Raw genomic sequence first — 12,664 nt, 5'->3', positions numbered from 1 at the left:
GCTCTTTCTGCCCATGGGTCCTTTCCCTGTGCTTTAATAAAACCACTCGTCTTGCATTGAAGATGATGGGGTTTTGGGTGATGGTGGGGTTTGGAGCTGACGGCCAAGAAAGAATTCTTGAAGACATCTTTGGTGCAAAAAGGTGAAGAGTGAAGAATGACCAGTTACATACTGTGAAGTTGGGGGAGGTAAAGTCAAGAGGAAGTTTCTTAAAGGGATTTTCCATATGCTAAAGGCTCATAGATTTCTGGAAGCCTAGCCATTGTCAAGTTAAGGTTGTTTTTCCTCCTGCAAAGCATTAAGACAGTGGGGGGGGGGGTCCTGGACTTTAGGGTATTGATAAGATTGCCCCCCTTTTTTGTAATTGTACTAAGATATTAGTACTGATGGAGACCCTATCATTTTAACCATTTGTTTTCTGTCCTTTCCTTTGTTCTCTGGCAGCCAGGAGCTCCTGAGGAATATTACACGTACCCCACATGCCGGGTGGGGTTGAGGGGTGGGGGTGGGGTGTGTGCTAGCTTGTGCTTTTCCTTTAGCTTGCCTTATGCTCCCGCATCAACGATGTCTCAAGCATCCCGTTCTCTTAAATCTCCAGTTTCTCAATCCTCCTCAGCTTATAAACAAGCAGACGTAAAGCTCTGCTAACACAAATTCAAACCACACCAGATACAAATCTGTCGACCCCTCCACCCCCACTTCTAGCTACCATACGAATGCTATTGTCTCTTTTCATCCAAACTTACTAAAAAGACTGGTTAATGCTTATTGGGCACTATTTTTCACTCTGCCCTCCATCCCAACCCACTGCAGTCTGGCCTCTGCCTCTGTCAACCTTCTGACAGCACTCCAGCCAGAGCTGATGGGGTTTTGAAGTGTTGGTGGGGGTCTGGAGCTGACAGCCAAGAAACAATCCTTGCGATGTCTTCGGTGCAAAAAAGGTGATTTTATTAAAGCACGGGGACAGGACCGTGGGCAGAAAGAGCTGCGCTGGGCTTGTGAGGAGTGACTGGTTACATACTATGGAGTTGGGGGAGGTAAAGGCAAAACAAGGAGGTTTCCAAGAAGACTTTCATATGCTAAAGAGGACTCTTAAGATGCCAGGGGCCTTGCTATTGTCAAGCTAAGGTTGTTTTTCCTTCTAGCAAATCATTAGCATTAAGACGTTAAGGAGTTCCTGGAGAATACTCTGTATTTGCCTCAAATATTTGTCAGGGGGCTGCACGTCATAAGGAAATTTGATTTTATCTACCATTTCCTTCTTGCTTTCGTCCCCCACCTCGCTATGGAGGGGAGGGTCATGTGATATGGGAAACAAAGGCAGGAGAAAATGGCAGATGAAATTAAATTTCCTTATAACCTGCAGCCCACTGACAAATACTTGAGGCAGGCAGAGTAAAAGGTCTCTCCAGAAGGCCCTCCTGTCTTAAGGCAGCATGTTCAAAGCTGCACTCATTCTTGCCACCTTAAAACCACAGCTCCACTACACCATCAGCCCCCCCCCCCCCCCCTCAAGGCCCCCAGGCTTGCCCCCTTGGGTTCTTCTCTTCAGAGCAAAGATTCAGAGATCAGACCGCCTGAGTCTGGATCCTGGTTCTGCCACTCACTGGCTGTGTGACTGGGGTAATTTACCTGACCTCTCTGTGCTCCTTTTGCTTCATCTGTCACATTAGAATAATAGTATTTCTTTCATAGGCTGGTTGAGAGCATTTGCTGTGTCAATGCAAAGTGTTTTCAAGAGTGACAAGCATTAAGGCTTTGTGTTATTACCTTTCACTGCCTCCCTTCTGCTTCAATCACACTAGTGCCCTCGTAGCTCTTTGCCCTCTGTAACGTTTCTATACATGTTTTGAGTGTTTATCTCATTGTGTAACACAGGCTCAGCTTAGCTAGAAAGTCTGGGCTGGGAGTCCCTTCTCTTTCCTCCTGTAATACCCCTTTCTATAGCTGTCCATGAGTTTGCTACATTGTACTGTAATTTGCTCTTTCTATGTCTTTCTCTCCTGCCAGCTCCAGTGACTGGATTTTATTTATCATTATAACTTTCGTATCCAGCGTAGCAACTGCTGTCTAGCACTTAATTGTTTTCCATATAACTAAGAAATAACTAAGTAGGTAAAGAGTTGTTTCATGTTGATAAGTTACAGGTCTTAGGATTTTTAATCATTAAATTGCTCTGATCTGTACAGAAAAATATTTGTGACCAGGTCAAGGAAAAAAAAGTATCAAGACTCTCCCAGCAAAAGTGCTCATTCTGGTTTTGCTTGATGGCCTTTTTTGGGGGGCTATTTCTTAACAGGCTTCAGGGGAAGTTGAGGAAAACTTATAGACACAAAAGAACACAGTGCTGTCCCCTTGAACAAAGGTAGAGAGTGTCAAGGGTCAAGAGCACAGGTAGAAGATCTAAATCTGAACAGGAGAGACTCCTCATTCCCCGAATCTTCCAGAAAGGAAGTAAACAATGGATGTGGGCTGGGGCGCCTGGGTGGCTCAGTCGGTTGAGCTTCCGACTTGTGCTCAGGTCATGATCTAATGGTTCATGGGTTCGAGTCCCACTCAGACAGCTCAGAGCCTGGAGCCTGCTTTGGATTCTGTGTCTCACTCTCTCTCTGCCCCTCCCCTGCTCTCTCTCTCTCTCTCTCTCTCACACACACACACACACACTCTCTCTCTCTCTCTCAAAAATAAATAAAAAATTTAAAAAATGGAGGTGGGGACAGATGAGTTTACAGAGACCTTCTTTAAGAGCTTCCATTTTCTCAGAGAAGTAGGAGGCAAGAGTGTTCACTGAACTAAAGAGAGAAGTAGAAATGGAGCAGGGAAACTGGGAAGAATGATTGACGTTGAAAATGGGAAAGAAAGAAGACAAAGGACAAAAAAAATTAAGGGAGGAGGAAGAGCTACCCTAAATCTTAAATTTCTGCCCTGGAACCACGTCAGGGGGAGGGCCCCTCTGGTATAAGAGATTTGGGAGAGGGCTCCAGTGACAGCAGCAGGGCATGCCCACAGGGCAGGGTCACACCAGGGCCCACACCTGACTGGGGCTGTACTTGGCCTTTCCAGGAAGCAAGCAGGGAGAGCTGGTCTCTGCATCTCCAGCTTCAGGGTGAAGGGCACTGTGAGTGGCAGGTTCTGGGTTCTCATTAGGGACCCAACCAGTGTGGTCCCCCACCTGTCTAGCAGGGTCACCTGGGCCAGCACGTTCAGGTTGCTCCTGGGCACAGTGGCCACTATGTCCCAGCAGGTTTAGGGTCCTCAAAGTCAGAGCCCAAGGCTGGGTTAAGAAGGACTAGCATTGCTTTTACAGGATTAGAACCAATTCATACAGGAGACAAACTAGTTATTGCATGATTGTGATGACTGTACTGTGACCTATACTGGAAATCCTCTGCTTTGCGGGTGCATCTTTTTGTGCCTTGTAAGACCCTCCTCGGAGAGCTGCCATAATGAAACCTCTTGGACACAGCGCCCTCTAGTGGTCTGAAGGCCTCCCTGCACTTTTCTCTTGAAAATACCTGAGCTTTGTGCCCAGAGGAAGTGGGGCCGGGTGGTGAAGCAAAGTGACCAGCACTGGGACATCAGGGAGACGCCTAACTAAAGGGGTAGGTAAAGACCGGTCTTACTCTTACCTGGGCAAAAATGCCACCTCTGCCAATTATAAGCCCCATGCGTTTGCAGTCCTCATGGATTTGATTTACTTCTTCCTGGGGAAGTGGTTGGCGACCCATCTGCAAACAAAAATATCTCTTATTTGGATTTGAATTGTTAAAGACATCATCTATCAGAGAGAGAGAGAAAAAAGCAACTCAAGCAATAAATATTAGTTTTTATTCCAATTCATCCCAAATTCTCAAAAATAAAACTGAAGGCGAATGCAGATGGCCAGTGACTCTTAGCTCTGCTAACAGTTATCCCGGGAGCTTGGTTCTTTCCTAGCCAGATTTGGAGGGGGCTTTATTCTCAACTCTTCACTTTGTTTTGCTCATGTAAAGGGCTCATTTCAAAGTCCGGGAGATGGCTCCAAAGTTATACTGGGGCAGGAACAATCCAGGCCTTCCCTGGGCCACAGCTTGGCCTGGGCGGCTGGGGTGGGAAGACTGTCTCATCTCCCTGGCTTGTGGAATTTGCTCTTTCTCCCCCAACACTTAATCCTCCAGGGTTAGGAAAGGTAAGCACTTCGGGGTGGGGGTGGGGGGCAAGAAGCTCTTTCAGGTTACCAGGTATCTGAAGTTGGTCTCTCCCTGGGGGTCCAGACAGGCCAGTACTGCTTTGGTGGCACTGGGCTGGGGGCCGGTGCCCTTTCTATGTGTCTGTCTTCCGAGCCTGACCTTCCTATCTGCCTGACCTGGAGGTCTTTTCAAACCGCAGACATTCGGGGCTCAGGCTCAGCCTATGGGATGAGGAGACTTGGGGCAGGCCTAGGCATCTGGGCTTGTAAAATGCCCAGCAGGTGCCCACCCTGGGAATTACTGCTGCGATCCTGTCTTGGGTGCTGAGCACGGCCACCGCCGCGGGTCTCTCTTCTGCGGCACGGCTGTGGTGAGACATCAGCAGGGGTCTGGTTCTCTGGTTTCAGATGCATGAGGCTTGATCCTGGCTAGTGGACCAGCTCCTGCCATCCTTGTGAGGCAGAGGAGAGCTCCCTCCAGGGGTCCCAGCTTTGTGCTCCTCGGGGCTTCCTACCCACCCTACCTCTAAATTTGGTACACATCCCCTCCCCGCACTGTCCCCCAAACCTTCATTCTTGCTTAAGTCTCAGTGTCCCAGCATAGAGTAAGGCCACACCTCCTGGAGATGCTCACATTTTTGCCTGACTCAAAGCTTTAAGATAAGGAAAATCATATTTAAACTTGCAGAGTGCTAGTAATGAGGACCTGGGATCAGGGACAAGGCCAGGATCTTCTCATTGATCCTGAAATGTCATCACACACTCCTGCCTGTTGCTGATGTTCTCATCTAGTAGACAGGGAAGACTAAAATATGACAAAATAATGGAGGTAAACTGTGAGAGCCATAAAGTGGGCAGACGTGGTGTGGGAATAATGAGAGGTCAGAGGGTGCTCAGCACCCTCTGGAAAGGTTTCCTGCAGGGAAGCTGCGGGGAAGCTGGGGCCTTGGTGGCTAGTGAGGATCTGGATAGGTGACATTTAGCCTCTGGACTGGGCCAGCCCCCTCCCTGCTCCCTTGCCCATTTTCTCATCCCCTGGCCTCAGCTGCTATGACTGAACATCTTGTACGCATGCCGCAGAGAAAAGCAGGGCTGGAAACTCTGCGGCAAAGCCCAGGACAGCCTGCCCAGGCGCTGTGCTCAAGCCTATGTCCCAGCTGCTTGATAACCAAGTGGGAATGTTAGTAACGGACCTCTCGTTGGGTGTGGAATGTAGCTTCATGTTTATCTTTGTTGCTGTTGTTGTTAATCAGCATTTAAGTAATTATAAAAGTAATCCATGGTTATGGAGAATAAAGCCTTATACCAGAATGGAAGTACATAAAGGAAAAATGGAAGTTCCACTCCCCCAATCGTCCTCCTAGGTTCACCTCCTGTTGGTAATTTCATGTGAACCAGACTCTTTTTCTCTCTGCACAAATACATCCCTATGCATATTAAAAAAAAAAAAAAGAAGTCATACTTTATAATGTCTTTCAATTTGCTTTTTACAATTTACAATATATCATGGACATCTTTCCATGTCATCTTATTTGGACCTCAGCTTAAAGGTTACCTAGTATTTCAGTTCTTTGGTAGAGTAATTTGTTTCATCGTCTAACATTGGACAGTTATGTCATTTCCATTTTTTTTATGATTGTAAACAGTCCTGCAAACAACCCTGCTCGTCTATATCTTCACACACTTCCGTGAATATTTGTTCAGGACATATTTCTAGGTGAGGAATTGCCAGCTCAAAAGGCATACATTTAAAATCTTGATAGATTTTTAGGGGCAGGAGTTAAGATGGCAGAGACGTAGGGGGACCTGGGCTTCCTGCTTCCCTCAGACACAGCTGTGTTGAGGTCAGAACACTTGGAATACCCAGGAATACAGTCTGCAGAGTGACAGAAACATCTCCCCAGGTGGACGGAGACAGCTTGGCGGGGCAGAGGTGCACGTATGTGGATTGGAAGAGATAAAACAGGTGGGGTAGGAATGGAGGGGAGGTGACGCCTTCTGTGGAGTGACAAAAGGGAGAGAAAGAGAAGCTGTGGATTGTGGTTCTGTGGTTTTGTTAAGACGAGAGAAAAACCTCTCCACACCATGGACCGGGGAACAAGAAATACAGAGGGAGCCTTCTCTGTATTGCTCTACTTTGCAAACCACCATAGGAGCTGAAGATCAGAGTTTTCAGGGGTGCCTGACTTTCTCTGGACCAGAGCCACCACCATGTGTGGGGGCCTGGGGCGGGGAGGGGAATAGCAAACTCAGAGTGCCCAGGGAGAGAGCAGTCCCTTCCCTTGAGTACTGTGGGACTGGAGACTATTTATCAGATGGGCAGAGTCGCACTACCCCAGAAACAGGTCCTTGTGGAGCAGGATCCTTTAAAACATTGGGTTTTCAATCCCAGCCAAGTGCCTGGGAGGTGCTATAGATTGTGGAGCAAGGCCAGCCCCTGCCTGCACGATTCTGTGAGGGCTGCCTGAACGACATGGCTTGAGACACCTGGTCTGGGGAGAAGAGACTGGGGTGTTGCCGTCTTTCTCCTCATCACCAACACAGGGGGCTTCAGGGAACAGGACAGCGGCCCTCAGTGGAGGTGGGACCTGGTTACATGAAACCCCACCCTTCCGTGCCTGGTAACCACTTATCTACTAGAGCAGGACTGGTGCTGACCAAACCAGATGGCCTCTCCTCCAGACCAGCACAGCCACTGGTTCCAGGCACCAACAGACAATTGTCCTGTGGTTTTGCATGTTAGTCTGATTGTTTTTTTTCTCTTTTCTTTTCTTTCCTTCTCTTCTCTTTTCCCTTCTTTTTCTTTCTACCCTCCTCTTTTTTTTTCTTTCCTCCCATTGGAATCAGGCTCATACTTTCTGATTTGATTTTTGGCCAATTCTTTTAAAAAAAATTTTTTTTCAACGTTTTTTATTTATTTTTGGGACAGAGAAAGACAGAGCATGAACAGGGGAGGGGCAGAGAGAGAGGGAGACACAGAATCGGAAACAGGGTCCAGGCTCCGAGCCATCAGCCCAGAGCCTGACGCGGGGCTCGAACTCACAGACCGCGAGATCGTGACCTGGCTGAAGTCGGACGCTTAACCGACTGCGCCACCCAGGCGCCCCCTTTTTGGCCAATTCTTAATATCTACCTATTTCTTTCTTTCTTTCTTTCTTTCTTTCTTTCTTTCTTTCTCTGTTCTGGTTTTTTATTTAATCAGGCATTTTTACTCTATTATTATTACACCTTTTCTGTGTCTCCTTTATTTTCCTCTCTCTCTCTCTCTCTCTCTGGGTCAAGCTTTACAGTTTCTTTGATTCTCTGCCTGGTCTTTTTTCCCCCTTTCATTTTTCTCTTTGTTATGGGATAAGGTCCCCTCACTCCCCTTTCCTTTTTTCCAGGGTTATTTCAATGAACAAAGCAAAGAACACATGATGGAAGATGCAAACAATCCACCATCACAAGCAGTGGGATAGAGCAGCCAAAGTCACAACAAGAGAGTGCATACAACACACTCCAAAAACACTTCCTAAAGTGCCAGACCTTGGAAAATATATGACCCCTTTTTAATATAGTAGTACTCACAGGTGCAGGATGTATAACAAGCTATTAAAACACGTAAAATACAGAAACCTAGCCAAAATCTTGAAATGGAAGAATTCTCCTCAAAAGAAATTCCAGGAAGAAATGACAGCCAGAGAATTGCTCAAAACAGATATAAACAATATATCTGCACAAGAATTCAGAATAACAGTCATAGGACTAGTAGCTGGGCTTGAATAAAGCATAGAAGATGGCAGAGAATCTATTGCTGCATAGATCAAAGACCTAATAAAATAGTCATGATGGATTAAGAAATGTTGTAAACAAGTTGAAAAATAAAGTAGACTCAGTGACAGCAAGGATGAAAGAAGCAGAGGAGAGAATAGGTGAAATAGAAGATAAAATTATGTAAAATGATGAAGCTGAAAAAGACGGAAAATGAATTACTGGACCCCAAGGAGAGAATTAGAGACCTAATGATTCAATGAAAAAATAATATCCCTATCACAGGAGTTCCAGAAGAAGAAGAGAGAAAGGGGCAGAAGGTTTATTTGAACAAATTGTAGATGAGCTCTCCCCTAATTTGGAAAGGAAAGAGACATCCAAGTTGAAGAGGCACTGAAAACTCCTTTCAAAATCAACAAAACAGGTCAACTTCATGACATATTATCGTGAAACTGGCAAAATACAAAGATAAAGAGAGAATTTTGAAGGCAGCTAGGGACAAACAGGCCTTAACTTACAAGGGTCATAGTTTCTTAACCTACAAGGGTAGTCACATAAGAGTAGTAGCATACCTGTCCACTGAACTTGACAGGCCAGAAAAGAGTGGAAGGAAATGTTCAATGTGCTGAATAGGAAAAATATGCAGCCAAGAATCCTTTATCCAGCAAGGCTGTCATTCAGAATGGAAGGAGAGATAAAGACTATCCCAGACAAACAAGAACTAAGCCAGCCCTGCAGGAGATCCTAAGGGGGAATCTGTGAGTGGAAAGCATCAAAGACCACAAAGGACCAGAGACATCACCACAAACACAAAATCTACAGATAACACAATGACACTAAATCATATCTTTCAATAATCACTCTGAATTTAAATGGACTAAATGCCCCAATCAAAAGGCATAGGGTATCAGAATGGATAAAGAAAGAAGATCCATCTATAGGCTGCTTACAAGAAACTAATTTTAGACATGAGGACATCTGCAGATTGAAAGTGAGCAGATGGAGACCATCTATCATGCTACTGGATGTCAAAAGAAAGCTGCAGTAGCCATACTTATATCAGACAAATTAGATTTTAAAACAAATACTGTAACAAGAGATGAAGAAGGGCATGATATCATAATTAAGGGGTCTATCCATCAAGAAGAGCTAACAATTATAAATATTTATGCCCCTAATGTGGAAGTATCCAAATATATAAAACAATCACAAACATAAATACATAATTAGATATAATACCATGATTGTAGGTGACTTTAATACTTCACTTACAACAATGGACAAATCATCCAGGCAGAAAATCAATAAGGAAACAATAGCTCTGAATGACACATTGGACCAAATGGTCTTAACACATATATTCAGAACTTCTCATCCAAATGCATCAGAATATACATTCTTCTCGAGCGCACATGGAACATTCTCCAGAATAGATCACATACTAGGCCTCAACAAAAAAGGATTGAGATCATACCATGCATATATTCATATCACTACTCTATGAAACTTGAAGTCAACCACAAGAAAAAATGTGGAAAGCCCCCAAATACATGGAACTTAAATAAAATCCTACAAAGAATGAGTGAATCAACCAGGAAATTAAAGAAGAAATTTAAAAATATGTGGAAGCCAATGAAAATGAAAACACGACCGTCCAAATCCTTTGGGATGCAGCAAAGGCAGTCTTAAGAGGAAAATACATTGCAATCCAGGGCTATCTTAAGAAGAAAGAAAAGTATAAAATACAGAACTTAACCTCACACCTAAAGGAACTAGAGAGCCAGCAGCAAAGAAAGTCCAAAGGGCAGAAGAAGAAGAGAAATAACAAAGATTAGAGCAGAAATAAACTATATAGAATCTGAAAAGACAGAAGAGATCAATGAATCTAAGAGCTGGTTTTTTGGAAGAATAAACAAAATTTATAAACCCCTAGCCAGAGGTCACAACAAGAAAAGAAAGAAAGAGGACCCAAGTAGATAAAATCACAAATGAAAGAGTAAAGATCACAACCAACACCACAGAAATACAAAAATTATTAGAGAATACTATGAAAAACTATATGCCAACAAACTGGACAATCTGGAAGAAATGGACAAACTCCTAGACATCCACACACTACCAAAACTTTAAACAGGGAAGAAATAGAAAATTTGAACAGACCCATAATCAGTGAATAAATTGAATTAGTTATCAAAAATCTCCCAACAAATAGGAGTCCTGGGCCAGATGGCTTCCCAGGGGAATTCTATGAGCCATTTAAAGCAGAGTTAATACCTATTTCCCTCAAGTTGTTGCAAAAAAATAGAAATGGAAGGAAAACTTCCAGACTCATTCTATGAAACCAGCATTACCTTGATTCCCAAACCAGACACATACCCCACTAAAAAAGGGGAAGTACAGGCTAATATCCCTGATGAACATGGACAGAAAAATTCTCAACAAGGTACTGGAAAATCAAATTCAACAGTATATTAAAAGAATTATTCACCATGATCAAGTGGGATCCATTCCTGGGCTCCAGGGCCGGCTCAATATTTGCAAATCAATCAATGTGATACATCACATCAATAGAAGAAAACATAAAAATGATATGATCTTGTAAATAGATGCAGAAAAAGCATTTTGGAAAATACAGCATCCTTTCTTAATAAAAGCCCTCAAGAAAGTCGGGATAGAAGGAACATACATTAACACTACAAAAGCCATATATCAAAAGCCCACAGCTAATATCATCCTCAATGGGGAAAAACTGAGAGCTATCCCCCTGAGGTTGGAAACACAACAGGGATGTCCACTCTTACCACTGTTGTTTAACATAGAGTTGGAAGTTCTAGCCTCACCAATCATATAACAAAATGAAATAAAAGGCATCCAAATTGCAAAGAAGAAGTTAATTTTCTTTACAGATGGCAGATACTTTACATGGAAAACCTGAAAACCTCCACCAAAAAAACTGCTAGTACTGATACATGAATTCAGCAAAGCTGCAGGATATAAAATCAATTTACAGAAATTGGTTGCATTTCTATACACCAATAATGAAACAACAGAAAGTGGTATGAAGGAATCAATCCCATTTACAATTGTACCAAAAACCACAAGATACCTACCTAGGAATATACCTAACCAAAGAGGTGAAAAATATGCTGAAAACCATAAAAAGCTTATGAAAGAAATTGAAGAAAACACAAAGAAATGGAAAAATATTTCATGCTCATGGATTGGAAGATCAAATATTGTTAAAATGTCGATACTACCCAAAGAAATCTACAAATTCAATGCAATCCCAATCAAAATAGCACCAGCATTCCTCACAGAGCTAGAACGAACAATCCTAAAATTTATATGGAAAGAGAAAAGACCCTAAACCAAAGTAATGTTGAAAAAAACCCCCAAAGCTGGAGACATCACAATCCCGGACTTTAGCCTGTATTACAAAGCTGTAATCATCAAGACAGTAAATTATTGGCACAAAAAGAGACACATAGACCAATGGAATAGAATAGAGAATCCAGAAATGGACTATAAATATATGGCCAACTAAACTCTAACAAAGCAGGAAAGAGTATCCAGTGGAAGAAAGAGAGTCTCTTCAGCAATGGTGCTGGGAGAACTGGACAGCGACATACAGAAAAATAAAACTGGATCACTTGCTTACACCATAGACAAAAATAAATTCAAAATGGATGAAAGACCTAAATGTGAGACAGGAAACCATCAAAATCCTACAGGAGAAAACAGGGAGCAATCTCTTCGACTTCAGTCACAGCAACTTACTTGACATGTCTCTAGAGGCATGGGAAATAAAAGCAAAAATGAACTATTGGGACCTCATCAGGATAAAAAGCTTCTGCACAGCAAAGCAAACAACAAAACTGAAAGGCAACCAATGGAGTGGGAGAAGATATTTGCAAATGACACATTGGGTATCAAAAATCAATAAAGAGCTTACCAAACTCAACACCCGAAAAACAAATCCAGTGAAGAAATGGGCAGAAGACATGAACAGACATTTTTCCAAAGAACATACCCAGATAGCTAACAGACACACGAAAATATGCTCAACACTGCTCATCATGAGGGAAATACAAATCAAAACCACATTGAGATACCACCTCACACCAGTCAGAGTGGCTAAAATTAACAACTAAGGAAACAAAAGATGTTGGCAAGGATGTAGAGAAAGGGGAACCCTCTTGCATTGTTAGTAGGAATTCAAACTGGGCAGCCACTCTGGAAAACAGTGTGGAGGTTCCTCAAAATATTAAAAATAGAACTACCCTACGACCCAGCAATAGTACTACTAGGAATTTATCCAAAGGATAAAGGAATGCTGATTTGTAGAGGCACATGTACCCCAGTGTTTATAGCAGTGCTATCAACAATAGCCAAATTATGAAAAGAGCCCAAATATCCATCAACTGATGAATGGATAAAGAAGAGGTGGTAAATGTATAAATGGAACACTACTGGCAGTGAAAAAGAGTGAAATCTTATCATTTGCAGAGTGAAATCTTGTCATTTGCAACAACATGGGTGGAACTGGAGGGTATTATACTAAGTGAAATAAGTCATTCAGAGAAAGATATCATATGATTCACTCATATGTGGAATTTGAGAAAGTCTTAACAGAAGACTATAAGGGAAGAGAAGGAAAAGTAACAAACAGGGAGGGAGGCAAACCATAGAAGACTCTTAAATACAGATAACAAACTGAGGGTTGATGTGGTGGGGGAGGAGTTTGGA

At 43.1% G+C, this 12,664-nt stretch overlaps 1 protein-coding gene across 1 annotated transcript in view; it reads right to left on the bottom strand.

Moving 5' to 3' along the window:
* AGXT2 (alanine--glyoxylate aminotransferase 2) overlaps nt 1-12,664 on the bottom strand; it is a 42,766-nt gene that overhangs the window by 4,527 nt on the left and 25,575 nt on the right. The window contains exon 13 of the mRNA XM_049648919.1: nt 3,630-3,728. Within this exon, the coding sequence (XP_049504876.1) occupies nt 3,630-3,728 (99 nt within the window). The remainder of the gene's footprint in view (nt 1-3,629; nt 3,729-12,664) is intronic.

Source organism: Panthera uncia (assembly GCF_023721935.1).
Source record: "Panthera uncia isolate 11264 chromosome A1 unlocalized genomic scaffold, Puncia_PCG_1.0 HiC_scaffold_17, whole genome shotgun sequence".
Lineage (NCBI taxonomy): Eukaryota > Metazoa > Chordata > Mammalia > Carnivora > Felidae > Panthera > Panthera uncia.
Note: the sequence above shows the minus strand (reverse complement) of the source record. Positions and strands in the feature narration are given on the sequence as shown.